At 36.2% G+C, this 19083-nt stretch overlaps 3 protein-coding genes across 5 annotated transcripts; all 3 read right to left on the bottom strand.

Annotated features, from left to right (window-relative positions):
• Window positions 1–1683: 1683 nt before the first annotated feature.
• On the bottom strand, window positions 1684–3254 carry LOC104799097 (extensin-2-like). Of its 2 annotated transcripts, none has more exons than XM_010521440.1 (2): window positions 1974–3254; window positions 1684–1910 (listed from the first exon to the last, which is right to left on the bottom strand). In XM_010521440.1, the coding sequence occupies exon 1, from the start codon at window positions 3123–3125 to the stop codon at window positions 1995–1997; it is 1131 nt and encodes a 376-aa protein (XP_010519742.1). In that variant the 5' UTR covers window positions 3126–3254; the 3' UTR covers window positions 1684–1910; window positions 1974–1994. The 2 variants fall into 2 exon arrangements, with proteins under 2 accessions (XP_010519742.1, XP_010519739.1); XM_010521437.1 differs by having other exon boundaries at window positions 1978–3253.
• A 4826-nt stretch (window positions 3255–8080) lies between these two features.
• On the bottom strand, window positions 8081–13381 carry LOC104799096. 2 transcript variants are annotated; one of them, XM_010521435.2, is made up of 18 exons: window positions 13257–13381; window positions 13024–13120; window positions 12879–12932; window positions 12747–12778; window positions 12527–12560; window positions 12166–12253; window positions 11317–11414; window positions 11010–11084; window positions 10557–10648; window positions 10342–10471; window positions 10077–10166; window positions 9781–9846; window positions 9420–9511; window positions 9181–9246; window positions 8985–9048; window positions 8804–8895; window positions 8580–8709; window positions 8081–8419 (listed from the first exon to the last, which is right to left on the bottom strand). In XM_010521435.2, the coding sequence occupies exons 1-18, from the start codon at window positions 13313–13315 to the stop codon at window positions 8363–8365; spliced, it is 1416 nt and encodes a 471-aa protein (XP_010519737.1). In that variant the 5' UTR covers window positions 13316–13381; the 3' UTR covers window positions 8081–8362. The 2 variants fall into 2 exon arrangements, with proteins under 2 accessions (XP_010519737.1, XP_010519738.1); XM_010521436.2 differs by having other exon boundaries at window positions 13024–13117.
• A 1217-nt stretch (window positions 13382–14598) lies between these two features.
• Window positions 14599–17964, bottom strand: LOC104799095. The gene is made up of 5 exons (XM_010521434.1): window positions 17445–17964; window positions 16417–16569; window positions 16188–16324; window positions 15517–15744; window positions 14599–15301 (listed from the first exon to the last, which is right to left on the bottom strand). Exons 1-5 carry the CDS (start codon window positions 17866–17868, stop codon window positions 14774–14776), a joined length of 1470 nt encoding a protein of 489 aa, XP_010519736.1. The 5' UTR covers window positions 17869–17964; the 3' UTR covers window positions 14599–14773.
• Between the last annotated feature and the right edge of the window lie 1119 nt (window positions 17965–19083).

Here is a 19083-nt window from a genome sequence, read left to right as displayed (position 1 = left end):
AGAGCGGCCTTAATTAATTCTAATTTGAGGATGTCTACTCTCTTTCTCACAATATTTATAAACATTATAGTATAAATCAAAATTGATTAAAATCTTCCACATGAATAAGTGCAATGACGGCTTTGGATGTATATGAATATTATTAGTTGCAACATCAATATCGTTAGGAGTTGTTAACATAATTGAATTGCTAATGGGAAATCCAAGAAATTAGGTTAGAAATGTTGGTGGAGTCCTTAATATGAGTAGCTTTTTTCATACCAAAAAAAAAAAAAAATATGAGTAGCTTTTCCACCACACGACAACATCTAAACCTTATTATAAAAGTTCTAGAATACGATTTTTAAACATAAAATTCATATAAATTTAGAATATATATATATATATATAGATATATATATATTTAGAGCTTCACCATTGCAACAATGTATGCATTTAGAAAATTTTGTTATCAGGATATTAATACCACACATTTAGAAAAATTTATCATCGGGGTATTAATAATAAGATAAAAAAAATAGAATATATTAATTTGATTTTAATCGTGCTACATATCAGGATATCAATACGAATTACTTTGGAATATGTAGGGTTACATTTATACCTTGACTAAATCTAATTATGCGTAATTGAATTGAGTTCAATAAACTATATATAAACGTAAATTTGTTACAAATGAAATATTCATAAATAAAATAAACAATGATTGTAGTTGTAGGGATGACTATATTATATGAATGACTAACCATTCACGTAGACTTACTCGATTAAAAACTAATCAAGGAGCTGAGTGGCTCCTTGATTATATATATAAGACTAATATTAATTTTCACTTGTATAACTAATAAAATCATGTTAATACACTATTTTTTAAGATATAATTCATACCCCATAAATTTTTTTTCTAAATCAGCTATTATATATATATATATATGTATATGTATAGGCATTTGAAGATCTTTTAATTAATTTTATTTATCATCTTCGTCTTCCTGTTAACTTCTTTTCATCTTGGGAAAGCCAAACACGTAATAACCAAAATTACAATTTCATGATCATTTCCATTTTTTTTTTCGGCTGTAAACGAGGTTGTTGAGATTTCAATCTCTCTTTGTTTTTCTTGTCCTAAAACTTGTGAAACTGTCCAAAGAAATCTTACATCTTGTTGATTTAATTTACTTTGTTAATATATAGTTATGGTTATTAGATAATTAATTCAGATTGTCAATATTGTCTTCTTTGGTGTCGCCATCTTATTACCGAGCATGGAGTTGTTAAAGTTTCACTTTCTCTTTGTTATCATTCTACATCTTGCTAATTTGTTTGCACGTAGGTCTATGAATAAACATATATCTATATCTATATATATATATATATATATATATATATATATATATAGTTGGAATATCAAAGAGTTTAGAAATATTCTGATACAAAATTTTAAGAAGGCTTTTTGGGCATGGAAAAATAGTTTTATACGAGGCTTCCCCTTTAGCAAATACGTAATTTTCACACTTAAATATTCTCGGTTACGAAATAAAAAAAAATGAGGGAATTAAGTAAGTGTCTCGAGAAGTTTCGTTGGTATGTCGCTTCCAAGACAGAAGTTGTCGTTTTTGTTTCCATGGCATGCACGTGGTCAATTGTTGTTGAACGTTCACAAGTGATATAGCCGAAGATCTATTTCAACCAATTCAATATATAAGATTATTGGATTTATTTAACACACCACGACTTGAACATTGGTAATGTATAAATGGAGAGTAACAACAAATTCTCAAACGAGAAGTAAACGTATAAATTACACACGGACAAGAACGTTCTTGATTCACGTGACAAGTAGTACAGTGCTTTGGTCCATAACGAAAACGGTGTTCGGTAAAACATTATTCCTTTGAAACGGAAAAGACCTGCAAGAGAGGAGCGTCAGATTGTGAATATTAACCATTAGAAGTAAAAGAAAGGTTACTTACTTACATGGAGGGTATGTATGTTTAGTAAATTGGAGGAGGAGGAGGAGGAGGAGGAGGAGGAGAGCTATAGGTATAGACTGGAGGTGGCGGCGGAGACTTGTAAATGTAGGGAGGAGGGGGAGGAGACTTATACATGTAAGGAGGAGGCGGTGGTGAGCTATAGACGTATGGCGGTGGAGGAGGAGATTTATAAAGATATGGAGGATGTGGTGGAGAACTATAGACGTATGGCGGTGGAGGAGGAGATTTGTAGACATAAGGAGGAGGAGGAGGTGGAGACTTATAAACGTAAGGAGGAGGAGGTGGTGAGCTGTAGACGTATGGTGGAGGAGGTGGGGACTTGTAAACGTAAGGAGGAGGTGGTGAGCTATAGATGTATGGGGGTGGAGGAGGAGATTTGTATACATATGGAGGAGGAGGAGGAGACTTGTAAACGTATGGAGGAGGAGGTGGTGAACTGTAGACATATGGTGGAGGAGGTGGGGACTTGTAAACGTAAGGAGGAGGTGGTGGAGAGCTATAAACGTATGGAGGTGGAGGAGAAGATTTGTAAACATAAGGAGGAGGAGGTGGTGAACTATAGACATATGGGGGTGGAGGAGGAGATTTGTATACATATGGAGGTGGTGGTGGTGAATTGTAGACGTATGGTGGTGGTGGAGGAGATTTGTATACATACGGAGGTGGTGGTGGAGAACTGTAAACGTATGGTGGAGGAGGCGGGGATTTGTATACATATGGTGGTGGAGGAGGAGATTTATATACATAAGGAGGCGGTGGTGGAGAGCTGTATACGTATGGAGGAGGAGGTGGAGATTTGTAAATATAAGGTGGTGGTGGTGGAGACTTATATATATACGGAGGAGGAGGTGGAGATTTGTAAATATAAGGAGGGGGTGGTGGAGACTTATACATATACGGAGGAGGAGGTGGAGATTTGTAGATGTAAGGGGGAGGTGGTGGCGAACTGTATACATACGGAGGAGGTGGAGGAGACTTATACATATACGGGGGAGGAGGTGGCGAACTGTAAACATACGGAGGAGGCGGAGGGGATGGATAGTGAGTGTATTGGGCTGATACATTAGAAGCAGCCATGGCATAAACTGCCAAGATGACCATCACTAGACATATGCCATTAGTATTGGCCATCTTGTAAAACGTCTGTGGAGCCCTTATTGGAGCCCCTCGGCTTCTTTATCAACTTCTTTCTTTCTTTCTTTTTTTTTAAACAACAAGTTTTTTTTCTCTCTCTGAATGGTTTATTATGTTACGAAGAGAGATGCTCCTTATATAGCAATCACCCCACCAACTACTATGATTTGTTATTTAGTTTGTATGAATGTTTCCATTGTAACAAATCTTCTACATATTATATAGTTTTTGAAAGACAATTGATTACATTATTTACCAAAAAAAAAAGACAATTGATTACATTTGGACTTTGTCAAATGTAAAAATGTAACAAATTCATGCGCGTGGACTTTGTACGTAGCCGACAATATAATCTTGTATGTGCTCCAATGTATTTTATATGAAATAGCATTATTGTGCACCCAAAACTTTCATATTATATATATTACCCTTAATCATTTATTTGATAGAATCAAAACGGGTCTAGTCCGTGAGAAGCCCGGTCCGTATAAATTTAAATCTGCAGAAGAGAATATTCTTATTTGAATTTGAAATTGGATTCAAATCCGCAGAAAATCTATCAAATATGATTGAGATAAGATTGAGATAATATCAAAATAAAATCAAATTTGAATTTTGAAATTCAAATTGATTTGTTTTGAGATTCTCCCCTCTACTATAAATAGGGGTCTTGGGTTAGCTCATAAAATACACACAAAAAAAAGAAACAAGCATTCTAGAGGAAAAAGAGCATTCACATATTTGCTCATATCTCTCTCTGAGTTCGCTTGGTATTTGGAAAGCTTCTTCCAAATACGCGGTCGTTGTATCCTGGGAGTTCACCGTGCTCCAATAACCTCGAAGCTTTAGAGGTGGCACGGAAATCGAACTTAAGGAAACTGTGTTTCACAGGCCTCGACAAAATAATCTTTTAATTTCAGGTACTTATCTGGAATCGCTCGAATCGCCGGAGTTTTGCCGTCGTCAACAACCGCCGTCCCCAACAAATCAGTATATATATATCAAATTCTGTCGTACACAATGTGATCGTAAAATCTTAGCCGTCTACTCAGCAAGAAAATTGTTATACCTAAAAACAAGTCGCAGTGGTAAATCCAACAGATCGTGGACGAGTGGTCAAGTTTAGGGTAGGAGGTAAATCCATCTTGAGGTTGAGTGTTCGATTCCTGACTGGTGGGAAGGGAGGTAATTTCTGGGTTTATATGATCCATATACAAAGGCTGTTCTCGGACCGGAAGTTTACCTAGTTAGCGCATCCGAAGGATAGCAAAAAAAAAAAAGTCGCCGTGGTAAAATATGTACATCATACAAATCTATTCGTGCATCTTAGGTTATATATATAGTTAAAAAATTTTAAATGTCTTAATAAAATATCAACTACGAAGTTGTTGAGATTTCAATCTCTCTTTTATTATTATTCCAAAAACTTGTGAAACTGTCCCGAGAATTCTCACATCTTCTTGGTTTTACTTTGTCAATACTTACATATATATATATATATAATTAATTTTAGATCGTTAATGTCTTCATTGGTGTCATCATCATCTTATTACCGAGCATGGAGTTGTTAGAATTTCACTATCTCTTTGTGTTATTATTCTCACTACTTGTAAATATTCTAAAAAACATTTTATCTCACAAATTCTTGAATTTCCTTTTCGTTACGCATTAAATATGGAGCCTAATGGGCATTTTACGACCATGAATTGGTCTAATTTGTTTTGTGTGAAATTCAATGGAGAAAGATTTATATTTGTAGTCTTATAGAGTTTATATATTTCATAAGCTGTATTGCCGACGAAGTTAAAGCTCGAGGACGGAGAAATCATAAGGACGGCGCTTGCTAGTGAACCCTAAGGTTGGACTCAATCCTCGTTAATCGTCGGGTTAACCCACCAATTAGTCGCAGCAAATTCTTCATCAACTTATCATTCATTACGTGTTATACATATACATACATACATATATATATATATATATATATATCATTCTGGGTTTTTCATGTTTTCCGATTTTATAAAATTAAATCAGAGCCATGATACGGTCGTCGTCATGCACCGAAACCATAACTCGTCGAAACCCTAACCTAATAAATCGAATATCTAGAAATCCAAAATTGAATAAGAGTGGAGGAGTCAAACCCTAACCGTATGGCGTATGGTATGGGGTATTTTTTGCCTTCATGGCAGAAACATAATTATTGCAAAAACAGCGGGTATCAGTGTCTTTTTCAATTTTCACTGAGATTTGTTGTGTAATAATATTAATTTCTGTACATAAATATGCATTTTCTTATTTCTCTCTGTTCTATGATATATATATCATAAAAGGATACAAAGCAATCAACGTTTTGAAACTCAATAAGAAGTTTGTTGCTATCTCCTTTTCCTCCTTGTTTATAATATATATATATATATATATATGTTTCCCCATTGTATAAAAAATCGTAAAAATATCAATTCTTTTATATATCTTATGTGAATACGTGGGTAAATAAATCAATCTCTAAGAAGACATTGATAATATCGCAACCAATATAGAAACTCAATGGACTAGGGGTGTAAAACGGGTTGGTCCGGTCCTGCCCAACCCGAACGTTCTGATTTGGAAAAATTTTAGCCCAATCCAATCCAGCCCATTTTTTAGCGAGCCAAAAATATATCAGTTCGGCTCATATTGTCTTAACCCGCGAATCAAAGGAGCTGACCCGCGAGCCAAATATATAAATTTTAATACTAAAAAAATTTTAAAACTAATTTTAATATTTAAAAAATATTTAAAATATAATACAAAAATAAAATTTTAAATAAAAACAAACTAAATATATGTAATAAAAACATAATTTGTATATAAAAATATTTTAAAATATATAAAAATATTAAAATTTTAAAAAAATATTTTTTTCTAACCCGTGAGCCAGTCCGACTCATGCGAATTGACTTCCATGGACCCGGCTCGTGACGGACTGACTCATTTGATCTGGTTTTTTCTGGACTCAAAATATTTGAATCCGATTCGAAAAAATATAGGTCGATTCATGAGTCAGTTCGCGATCTGTGGCTCGTTTGTGCAATGGGTTGCCAGTAAAAACGGCGCACTGTTGCTGTATTTCTAAAATTTCTTTTGTGTTAAAAATATAAAGGTTAAAAAAAACAGGAAGAGTATATGGTACTAATATTTTAATATTTTATAGTCAGTTTGTTTATTATATAGAATCCATCATATGCCACGTAGGGCCAGGTCAGATATTTTATGGGCCCAAAAGATATTAAAGAAGTAAGGCCCATTTTCTTGTCGTCGGAATCATAATATATTAATATTACATATTAGATCCGTTCCACGTGGTACTACGATCTTATTGCTGAATGGCGTAGATTGCGGTCACGCTCGAGAGGTTTGAGAAAGAAATGGACGCATATATATATATATATATATAGGCTCATACCGGTCGGTTCGGGACCGTTAGCCCTCACTTTACGTTCTTTGGTTCATAAAGACCGGATGGTTCAAAACTGTTTTCCAATTTAAATTCGAATCTTCATTAAAAAAAGACGCTGTTTTTTCTATCTTCTGGATTATAAAAAAAATCAATAAACTTTTGAACCCAACCGATCATTCGATCAGTTAACTCGTTTTTTCCATTGTTGATTTACTTAATTGAATATTAGATTCAAGAATTTTCTTTGTTTATTCAATTAATTGTTGATTTACTTAATTGATACAAAACGTTAGATTCAAGAATTTTCCGCTATACTGTTTGGTTTGTTTGGGTTTTACCACCGTGTGTGTGTATATATATATATTTACCACGAACACAACCTTAAGGGTTTAGGACTCAAGTGACGGTCGGATAATCAGAGATAGGCAAAATGGATTTTTACATTTTACAAGCATACCAAATGGTTGCTTGAAAAAGGCTGCGGTGTTTAAGTTGCAGTTTTTAAAAAAAAAAAAAACCATGAACTGTTTCACTTTGATGAGAAAAATTCGTACTTAGAGGGAGGCCTCATTGCCAAATAAGCGAATATAAGAATATAAAATTCCCAAACAAGCCGTCCCATTAATCATTAAACAAAAACCATCTTCCATAACAATCTGTACTTAGTGGGAACCCTCTAATATAAACTTTTTGAGCACCATAAATACGCGTTCATGAAGCTCCACAAATGAAGACCACAGAAAAAAAACTCATCTCTTCACAAAAAAAAATGGCTTTCAAAGCTATTTCCTTCATCATATGTTTCCTCCTCGCGGCCGCGATCGCTACCGCTGACGCACAAAGCGGCCGGAAGCTCCTACCGACCCCCGACTATGCTCGGCCTTTGTATTCTCCTCCTCTTCTTCCTCCACCTTCTCCCGTATATCCTCCTCCTCCACCCGATTCTGATCCTTCTCCTCCAATGTATAAAGCTTATTACTACCGGAAATCTCCCCCTCCTCCACGCCATAAGAATTCTCCCGGAGGTAACAACTATGGAACGGTGTATCCACCTCCTCCCTCTCAGCCATGGTGGTGGTTCCTGTGAAGCTTGCTTCGAGGAGAAGGCATCATTGTCTAAGTTCGGATATTTGTCGCTCTTGAACTGTGGTGACTTCGGTCTCTGTCCGGAGCAGTTCATGATTGGCAATGCATGTCCTTATTACGTGAAGAAACGAGGATGGAGTATTGATTAAGGGGCTGAAATCGCACCCTTTTTTTGTGTTTTATTTATTTATTTCATTTTTTTTTTCAAGTTATTGTTTGAATTGCGATATTCTGTAGAGTGAGTGAAGATCCATCCATGGCGTGCCAAAGGTTTTTGTTGTATTTGAAGGTGGTTGTTTGTGGATAATTCCAAGTGCTTAACAACTAAAAAAGTCAACGGGCTTTCACATTCCTCTCCTTTGGTCAAGAGAAACGTGACGGGGGTCGTAAACCCTAGAAAAGTCGTTATCATTACACGACATGAATATAATGTTGGAATCTGTTGAACAGTTCAGGTACACGTTCAACGGTCCACAACAGAGCTGCTTTCATATTAATAAAACTAATCGGATAAGGGCCTTTTGGGCACATGAAGTTGATCTAAAATTTCAGAGATCTTGTTCCTATGAGGTCAATTTGTCCAATGGAGATTTTAACAAAACATGTTACCTTACTGTGTTGATATATATATATATATATATATATGATCTGCGTGATGCATTCTTCAGCATTTCGATATGCCTAAAGATTGGATTCTACTACTTGGGCTTCAGGATTCTGATCTTGACAAGCCATGCTTCTGAGCAACCAACAGCAACGATGATCTCTGCATCATATCCGCGTTTTCCATTAAGACACACTTATGATCCAAAATCTATTCACATCCATTACACAACTGGTTTACTACGTCTCCATCTACTTTAGTAGTCAGTTCTTTTTGGGTTTACAGTCATCAGGTATGGCCAATGATAATTGAAATGGCATACCTTGGTTCCAGCTACGATCATGCTGTTGAGAGGATGAGCAGCACACACTGTGACACTCTCCGATAGAGGAAGAAACCTATTTATACGCTTATATTGCTGTCTCGTCTTCTCCTTTCTCTGAAAATCCTCTCTGCAATATAACAATTTAAGTTGGAATGTTGTCGAGTTGGAGAGGGATGTAAGAGAAGAGAATATATATATGAGAAGTTCAAAGAAAGTCTTACTCGTCATAGTCAACGTGGCAGGGAGAGCTGGAGTTCGGATGAAAATCAAGAATATGAATCCCTTTCTCAACCATCGATCCAACTACGTACATCTGCATCAGAAATAGGTATACGTAATGTCAATCCTTTCATGATGTTCAGAGAGTCCTTGCAACCATCGAGGGTAGTGTAGGTTCCCTACTGATGATGTTGGCAGCCATGACGGTTTTCGCAAGATTGTATCAGTTGGAGTGTTGGAACCATCCCTGTGATACAAAAAATGTAACGTTACATCTTAAATGATACTCTTTGCTGCATTTAGAACACTTGTTATTTAATTTCAAATGCTTCCTGTTCATTAGACTGTAAACTTGAGAGTTGAGAGTTGTTTCACTTACAACCAAGCCGGAGGAGGGCAATGGACATGAGTAACTTTGGACCTATAAATGTCCAGAACACCTGACCTGCATTAGAAGAGCCCATCAAAAGAAGGTAGGGCAGATAAGCTTACAATCTAAAAAACATTAACAAAAATAAGGAATAGCTCTGTATCGATAACATAAAGCCGCAAAAACTCTCGATCCATAAGAAGACAAAGTTAGAGATCCAGACATAATTATGTAAGACATTGACATACCATCCATCGTTAAGGTGAAAAGCCAGTTGACTAGGACAAGATGGGTTGAGATCGATGGAGTGGATTTCCTTGGGGACGATTTGTGATTGTTCCTGCGAATAATAAAAAGTCGGGATGAGAAGCTTTAAGCACCTAATGATGAAGGTTGTTCAATATCATTTCACTATAACTAGAACTACAAGAGAGAGAGAGAAAAAGAGACTAGAGATATGGAGATCGACATTGTAAAACCACTGGAATTACATTCACACAGAAAATATTGTCGAAAGAAAATCACAAGATAAACCTCATGATCTCAAAAGTGTCCACAAACAAGTTCATGAGTGGCTCAGTGAGATGGCAATCAAAAGATAGAAGTTACCCTTAGAGATCTAATCTTCTGCAGCTCTGTTGCAAGGTGTATTGATGCTAGGGGAAAAAGGTGCACCTGAGAAATACCGATATCAGCATACGTAAGATCATGTCAAAATTGTCTGGAGCTGAACACCATTGCTTAACAAAGCTTCATTTAACAGTTGCAAAAGAGAAGTATAAAGTTTATTACTACATGTTCAGCCAAGCAGAAAAACACAACAGCTGAAGTTGTCAGTTTGAAATATCATGCGGTTGCAGATCTAATACACTCTCGTCATAAGAATATGTACGACATGTTCTCACCTCCTTATGGGCTTGGAAAGCAGTAGAGGTTCTTCCACCACGGAGATCCCATATATGGATGATTCCTTCTTTGCCAGCACCAAAGATTGTCTACAAGAAGATTATAATGAACTAGATAGTCGCCATATAATAAAAAAAGAGAAAACCTAAACCAAAAATTGAAACCCGAAAACTTTGAGCCAACTTTTGAGAACAAACTCTCTTTACATTTTTCAATGGATTAAAAGAACTTTATAGTACCTGAATGTAGTAGTTTCAAGATTACCTGATTTTCCACATTTATCTGGACACTATTGATGGTATCATATCCAACCGTTGAAAGTTCAATGCGCGGAAGACCACCTACTCTTCTATCCCATACATTAACTAAACCGAGTGTGTCAGGAGAAATTACTCTGCATCAAGAACCAAGAAACATTTTTCAAAGAGAAGTTATAAAAGAAAAACTATTGGCACTAACATTTCCCATTTCATGCACACCTTGTGTTGTCATCCTTAGTAATGGCTAAATCACATAAACCTCTAGGTATCTTGCGACCAACAACAGAGAGCTTTGCTCTTGTATGCAGTTCCTGCATTACATTCATAAAAAATTTTATATCAGCGGAAGTCATCATTTCGCTGGTGAAATTATTTAAAGAATGTACAAATGTTATACATAATATTCGCCACTTTATTATATCATTTCAGTTCAGGTTATTATTTCTAAGAATGAACATGCAGAAACCATGTGCCTTCTCTATTTCCATCTTATAAAATCACAACCTGATCCTGAATATGAACAAAGCAGCCTAATCAGTTAGAGGAGCTCTTTAGGAGATGGAAACCCGTACATGTGCCAGCTAAAATCCATGTGAAAACAGAATTCAGATTTTTCAAATGCGGAGACCAACCATATTAGGTGTAACTGTGTAAGAATCATGAAAATCTTACCTCAACTGGTTCAGGAGATATATAACTGATATCAAATATAAGCACTTTGGAACGTTTTATTGATGTACAGGCCACCTAGAAGAAACACAAGTAGTTACTGAGAAACATATTTCCAAATATCATAAAAGCAAAGCACATTTTAAAACTAAAATCAGATTCTTGAGAACAATTTAAGGTTCTATGAGCATTCCAATAAAACTGATGGAGAAAATCATTACTTTTCTAGGAGAACTATGCAACAGTTTCTTGACCAACGTTGTTGTCTGATAAAGCAAAGTTATTTCAGTACTTGCTTGGAGCTAATTACCTCATTTTGGTTTCCAGGATTCCACCTAACAACGTCAAATTCCTGGTTTAGAGGCATAGAGAAATGCACAACATGCTTATTTTCATCTTCCGCAGAACCTGTAATTCCAGACTCAATATATTGCAGAACATACGATCACAAATTACTAGGCAAATAAAACCTTGTAGAGGGAACAAAAAACTCTGTTATCCAAAAAAAAAATCATAGAAGATGTATAAAATGAGCAAAAGATCAGTTTACATATGATCCAACAACATCATTCATAATATAAAAAAATGATATGATTGAAATCACCCACAAAGCAGAATCAGAGAATTGAAAACATGATGATAAGATCCCAAAACGTTTGATTTATACTAGGAGATGTGTAGAAGAAGAGATGAGGCCAAGAAGGCTGAGGCTTCGTAGTCTTTGGGTTTCTACGGTCTTTATCCTATGTTTGGAGTTTTCTACTTCTATACATGTTGGTTTTGATTTTGGTTTTCTATTCTCTCGAGGTGTTCCTCAAATAAGGTCATGGATATGTCGGTCTCCTCAAGCAGCGGCGAAACAACTAATAACCCTTCAGATTCTATACATTACTATTCATCTCTCGTGCACAATGCATGCAGAACCATAGAGTGACGAAAAAAAAAGAACAGAGAAAGTCCATAAAAATATCTATCAGAAAAGAACTGCTCAGAGCTACCACAGTTGTGCGTACACTGAATTTCTACAGTGATGTGCATTATCCCACCATATATACATACTAGGTTAACATTACTACCACATTTTCATGAAACTGGACTAGAATTAACATGCATAGATTCAGATGAAATCTTCTTAGGTGAGCTCAGTTCGAAGCTTCACCTGGATAAACCTTAGTCTGGCAATATAAACTCTCGAAGTCATGCACGGTCAAGCATCTTGATCTTGTAACAGACACTAAGTATATCCCCTGAAAACAAACCCATGGATTTAGAAGGTTAAAAATTAAATTCCATACAAAGGCGAAACAGAAACACATGGCAAAAAACACATATGACTTGAGACATTCGATCATCCAGGAACAAATATATGTATCATATCCTCTAATCGACAAACCCTTCAAAGGTAACAACATGAATCAGAAAAGGTAACATTATACTAAGAACGGAAGCTGTAACTCCGAAGACCACAATCAAAGAAGGTCCTCCAGGGAGCAAAAGCAAACAAATGGCACAAAACTCACTTGTCTGTCAAACTCAAGCCCGGCAACTCCTCCCCTGGAATCGTGAAATAAACGTCCGAGTTAATTGAAAAAATCATGTTACTTAATATGTATTAATCAATCAAAAAACAGATAACCACATAAGATCAAAGTCAACACAATTCAAAACTGAAAGAAAAGGTTCCCAAAATGTGAAAACAGCTGAATAGTGTAAATACAGCAAAAAGAGACTAATATGTACCAGAAACGAGCATGATTCTGGACCTCTGAGATCTGCAAAACAAGTTCTAAGTCATCAACGAAGCTCCAAAGAGAGAGAGAGAGAATCTAATCACTGAGAAACTGAGAATTTTAGTTCCAGAAAATTTCGTACATGGGTTTGACATGGCTCCTCGTTCACGTGATATAAATGCGGAAAAACTCCAATCTTCAACATATAAGAGGGGAAATATCGATTCATAGAAGATTTAATCTCAAAGTACCCCCAAAAAAAAGAAAACATGTTTGAAAAATAAAACCTCGGAGTACGAATGAGCGAGCAGACAGTACAGTTCGTGTCGGTAATCTGGATCAAATCGACCGTTCAATTCAATTGAAGATCTCTTCCAAAATCTCCTTCAAAGAATCAACAACCGTTACAATTCACACACACAATTCCCTCAAATTCCAACAAGCAAAAGACAATTACACAATACAGATTGCAATTTGTTTACCAAAAGAACAAATAGACAACCAAAATTGGTCGAAGTACCTGAACTTAGGTATAGGATTTCCCGGCAACGATTCCGATGGAGCTAAGTACTTCTCCATCGTTTCGTCACGAAGAGAGGATTTGGGGGATTTTTCGCGCGGAAGATGAGATGGCGTGGTAGCAGTCTCAATTTTCCCGCCATTTTGCGATCATGGCACTTTCTTTTTGTCAAATCAGAAAAACAAACAAAATAAGACCCATTGGGCCCAAGATCATGCTTCTCAACATAAGATATTTTGTTAAAAACTAAATACTATTTCCAGCCCTAATACACATACCGATTAGGCATTATATAAAAAATACCCTTAATTTGCTATTTCTACTTCAAGATCTATCCTGGTCACATGTGACCAATGTGACCGAAATATAGTATGGTCACATTTTGATTTTTATCGATTATAACGTTAAATTTATGGTGATCACACTAATTCATTATGTTCATACCTTGTATATCTTACTAATCATTTGATTAAAACATCATAAATTTAACGTTATGAACAATTGGATCAATATATGACCACACTATATTTCGGTCACATTGGTCACATGGTCACAAGGGTATGTCTTGAAGTAGAAATAGCAAATTAAGGGTATTTTTGATAATGCCCCGACTCATTAACGTTATTATATCTTAATGATTATTTAAATTTCAAGTTTTCCATTATATTTTTTCATGTTTAGAGAATTTAATTGGCCTCAATTGCTGAAATTTTTAGATGAATTATTTTGGTATTTTTATTATAGTTATTAAATATGAATATATATATATATATATAAATATTGAGTGTATTATACTTTTGTTTTTAAAAAAAAAAAGAGTGTCGCCAAAAATTCATGAATTTTGACAAATATTATATATAAATATATGAACTTTCTCGGTTCCAAAATAAATAAACGAATTTTGTTAAAATTGTCATGTTTCCGTTAACTATAAAGATCGTTATCTCCGACGTGGAAAACCAATGTGGCGTATCTTTCACATCTATTAACGCCAAATCACCTTCGCATGTACAAATATGCCACGTCAGCAGTTCACGCCAACAAAATTTTTAAAAATAAACTGTTACGCGTGCACACACAAATATATAGATATATATAATTAGATATTCACATACAATTTTTTTTAATAATTTCTGACTTTCATCCATTGTCAAGATAAATTTTTATTTAACTAAACATATATCTCCACGATTGGATTTGAATTGGGAGTAAGAAATGTAAACATGAATTTCTTTCATCCAATTTTATATTTAGAATTTCAGTATTTTGTCGAATTTTTGTATTGGACCTCATCGATCGATTGTGAAAAAGAAAATGAAATGAAACGGCTACATCTTACCTATACATACCACACTCATAAATACCAAATCGGACGTATATATGTACAGATACAATTTACAAACAACATCAGCACCAATTTTGCTTTCTTATAATAATTTTATCTACATATGCCAAAACATTATCAAAAAGGGGTTTTTTTTTATATTTTAAAAAAACAAGTTACATGTCAAGAAATCTCATACCCATTTGTCTGAAAACGGGAGCTCCTGGAACCGAAACGAACGTTCACCGACCGCGTCACGTTCAGACCGAACACTCATCTCGACACAATCCTCCGACGGTAACGGAAGCGGCACCACCTGACTGTCGCCGGGCTGTCGGAACAACCTCACGTCACCCGGGTACTCCGTGGGTCCCATCTCTTCGGAGAACCGGTGGGACCCATAGTTCCCGATAGGAGGGGACGCCACGTGGGAAGACGCCGACGAGGAATCCCAGAGCAACACGTGGAGGACAATGGGGACCTTTGCGTGCCGGTGAAGGGACAGTTTTTGGCTGATGGAGATTGTGTCGTAGCAACGTATGGCACCAGTGGAGGAGACCATCCACGGAAGGACCTTCTGGTTGGAGACACGAGACACGATCAGGCGTTTCGACGCGGTCGCGGCTTCGTTGTACAGCGCGGTTAGGCCTGAACGCACCGCCGGAACACTGTCATCGTCGTCGTCGTCACTTTCCGTGACCGAGGAGATGTATATGAAGCCCTGTGGAAGAAAAGGGGGAATTACTTCATGCATAAAAGGGGGGATTCACTATACTTGTTGCTCGAGGGCCAAGAAATCGAGACTGGTTCACCGTTGTTGAATGCCCGAGGTCACATATAACCCTAGGTAAACCTCTACACAGTTCTGGGTTTGGGTTTATGGTGTGTAAGAATGAGACAATGTCGAAGGATATTGTACGGATAAATCAGTGTCACCTCTTCGGTTCGGCTAATGGAGAAGCCGAGCTTGGTGTCGTCGTCTCTGAGTTTAATCTCAACGGGAAGCTCGCCGGCGAGAGGAGCGTACCAGAGGCGAACAGCTCTGACCACGCCGATGTCGACGCCGTGGTAGTCCTCGAACCCGTAGAGGCTCACGTTCGCCAGATTCGACAGATCGCTTAGGGACGTCGTGTTCACTGACGCTGACGCCATTTCTCCCGAAATCTAATACAAGTATAGTATTCACCCATGACAAAAAAAATATCATGTAAAATACTGCCGAATACACACATACATATATATATACATTATGTAGTGATTAATGGGAGAAATGAGAGAAAACGAATTCTAGTTGTGAATAAAAAAATTTAATTTCTCTATTGTTAAATTTTATATTCTAATTAAATATATAAAGAAAGACACTATAACATTTGTTTTTCACCAGAAAAAAAAAACGGATAACAATAACGGGAGAAATGAGAGAAAACGAATTCTAGTTGTGTTTTTAAAAATAATCCACAATTTAAAATGGATCCAAACAAGTTTTGTAGTTTATGTTACGTTAAAAACCATAAAAGTTATTGCATTGAAACCCTTAAATCTTCATAACTTAAAAAACACATCATTCGAACATGGCACACGACATCCAAACGGGCAGGACTGATCACCTTGGTAAGCAAAGATTCGGTCTGGATGTTCATGAAGACGATGGGGACCCCGGCCGCTTGCGAGCGGCTAAGCCACGCATTCGCCCGAGCAAGCGTGTCTTCCAAGTCATTGTACCGCGAAAACGTCCTTCCAGAACCTTTTTTTTTTTAAATCCAAACAAAAGATGGTTTAGTTACAACAATAATACGATCTTGTAATGTCGTGTGTATATATATATGTAAATGTTACCAGAAGCTTTAGGGAGGAGGAGGATGGAGAGGAAACTGCTGGAGCCGGGGACTGGTAATGCCTCCAGCATTTGCCTCTCCCATGGATAAGAGACGAACCCGTCTTGGAGCTTTGTCCTTGACAATGCTTTCACCATTCTCAACGCTCTTGAAGCTGCACATCATTTGCCACAAATATCGTATGAGATTTAATTTTGTGGTTCCATTCGAAATTTTTTTCACGAACTGATTTGTTTTTTTTTTTAAATTAAATGTTTGTTTTCTGTGTGATATATGCTTGCATATCCAAATGACAGATATGGGGAAAAAAATATTACGGAAGCCACAAAAAAATAGATGATATTAATTTGGTTTTATTTGTGATATACACACAAAGGCTATCTACTAGTTTAAATAATTAAGACTGTAATCGTTGTTTTATTTTATTTTATTTTTGTTGTAAAGGCCGTTTTTTTTTATAATTTTAATACAACGTTTATAATAAAATCCATTTTAATATAACACAATTTATCGTCAAACAAAAGAGTATATTAATTCAATATATTTTATAAATTTTGCATCGTTTCTCAATATTTGTAAAAAAACTCTAAAAAAAATACTTATAATTTCCTGCGTATTAACCGTTTAAAAGTCATTTCAACAATATTCAACAAATTCTATATAGAAAACCATAGACCAAACAAAAAATCAATAGGTGCATTGTAAACAAATCAAACTCCATTTTCTGATATAAACCCGGGAATAAGGCATATTAATTTCGCAAAAAAAAAATCTATAATGATGACAGGCCTAAAATATATTATCCTAAGAACAAATAGAAATTTAAGTTATTCTATTTTTCTCTACATTTCAACACCCATATCATCCATATATATATAAATATATATACTTGGACAAAGTGTTATCATTTTTATAATAGAACATGTACCATTGGTTTAGACCCAATCACGAGACAGAGAAAAACGATAAAACAAAAAAGTTCGAAAAGTCTAGTCAACCCAACCCAACTCATCATCCGAGTCGACTCACCTTGCAACTCGAGGCACTCCGACTCAGACCGGTCCGAGAACCCGACAGCGTAATTCGGGTCGTCGATGGATCTCAACATGTACTGTTTCTTGCCGCCGGACTCGTTGGGAACGATACAAGCTTGGAGATCCGAGAAGTCTTCGGATCCACGCCTGACCCGAACCGTGATCCATGTCTCCTTGTTCTTGAATGAGTTGTGAAGAACCTTCTGGACCCAAGATCTGCCTCCTCTGAACGGAGCTTTGAAAAGGGCGGATCCGGGTCCAGACCCGATCCGGATCTCTTCGACTATGTCGCCCGTTTGGAGCATGTCCCCTGTCCATTCGTCGGCTTTGGAGCTTCCTTTCAGACATTCTATGGATAGAACGGCTGCAGTTTTGGATCGGGTTGCCGGGTCGGGTTGCTGGGTGCGGTCCATGGGCATCGTCTAGGTTCGTTTTTTCACATGAGAGAGAGAGAGAGATGGAGAGAGAGAGAGAGAGGGAGAGGGAGAGATTCTTGAGAGACACAGAGAGAGAGAGAGAGAGAGAGAGATTTTGTGGAGTTATTAGGAAGCTGTTGATTATAGATACACGGAATCTTTCGAGACCAAACAAAAGCCGTACGTGACAGGCTGTTTCCTTGTTTTCATATTTCGTAGACAGTGATGTAATATGACAATTACATTCGATGTCTTATTAGAACCAAGTCATCGGAAGAAATTAATTTTAAAAAAGAAAATCGAACCAAGTCCACAAACCCGAGTATCTATAATATTATAAATCAAATAATCACGGCCTAAAATTCAAGGTTATAATGAAACTATATCTAACGACAGAAAACCCCACCAAATAGTAATAGGTATCACGTAGACATCAGACTATATATATAATTTTTTTTGTTTTTGATAACGGAGGATCCCTATCTGCTATCATTCGAACGCGCTAATTAGGTAAATCTTCGGCGCGGGAGCAACTTTTGTATATAGATCATATAAACCCAAAAATTACCTCCCTCCCCACCAGTTAGGAATCGAACACTCAACCTAAAGGTGTAGTTACCTCATACTCCAAATTTGACCACTCGCCCACGATCTGTTGGGTCTATATATATAATTTTTAATAAGTATCATTCTCATTTGTATAATTTTAAAAGTTAAGAGAAGTTTTTAATAAATAGATAGGATACTTTTATAAGTATCTCATCCAACCATAAAACAATCGGAAACTGTAGATAAATTCGGCTTGCAAATTTGAATTCTAATTCAAGCTATTTATATATTCGATCTTAGCTCACAAATCAAAAGTACTCGAATTTGGTAGATTATTACAAGCACCAAATTACCTGCCACAATATTTAAAAGTAAACTCTATTGTAATCCAAAGACTATAGTAAACTCTTTTACGGATTTACATGTAAATCATAAAAATATTTACAAAAACTTAAAAATGTGTGCAGAAAGTCCAAACCAATAGAATTTGTGAATTGATGCATAAAAAAAAACTAATTTTTAAAATATAAATTATAAAGATACCGAAAAGTCAAAAAAAAAAAAAGCACGAGTACGAGATATTTTGTGAAGTATCCTCGTGATTGCACTTTGGAGCCGCCGTCTTGGAAATTAAAAATAAGAAAAGAAAACAAAATAAAAGTCAAACAA

This window comes from Tarenaya hassleriana, unplaced genomic scaffold (genome assembly GCF_000463585.1).
Source record: "Tarenaya hassleriana unplaced genomic scaffold, ASM46358v1 Cleome6, whole genome shotgun sequence".
Classification (NCBI taxonomy): domain Eukaryota; kingdom Viridiplantae; phylum Streptophyta; class Magnoliopsida; order Brassicales; family Cleomaceae; genus Tarenaya; species Tarenaya hassleriana.
This window is presented reverse-complemented; position numbering and strand designations above follow the sequence as displayed.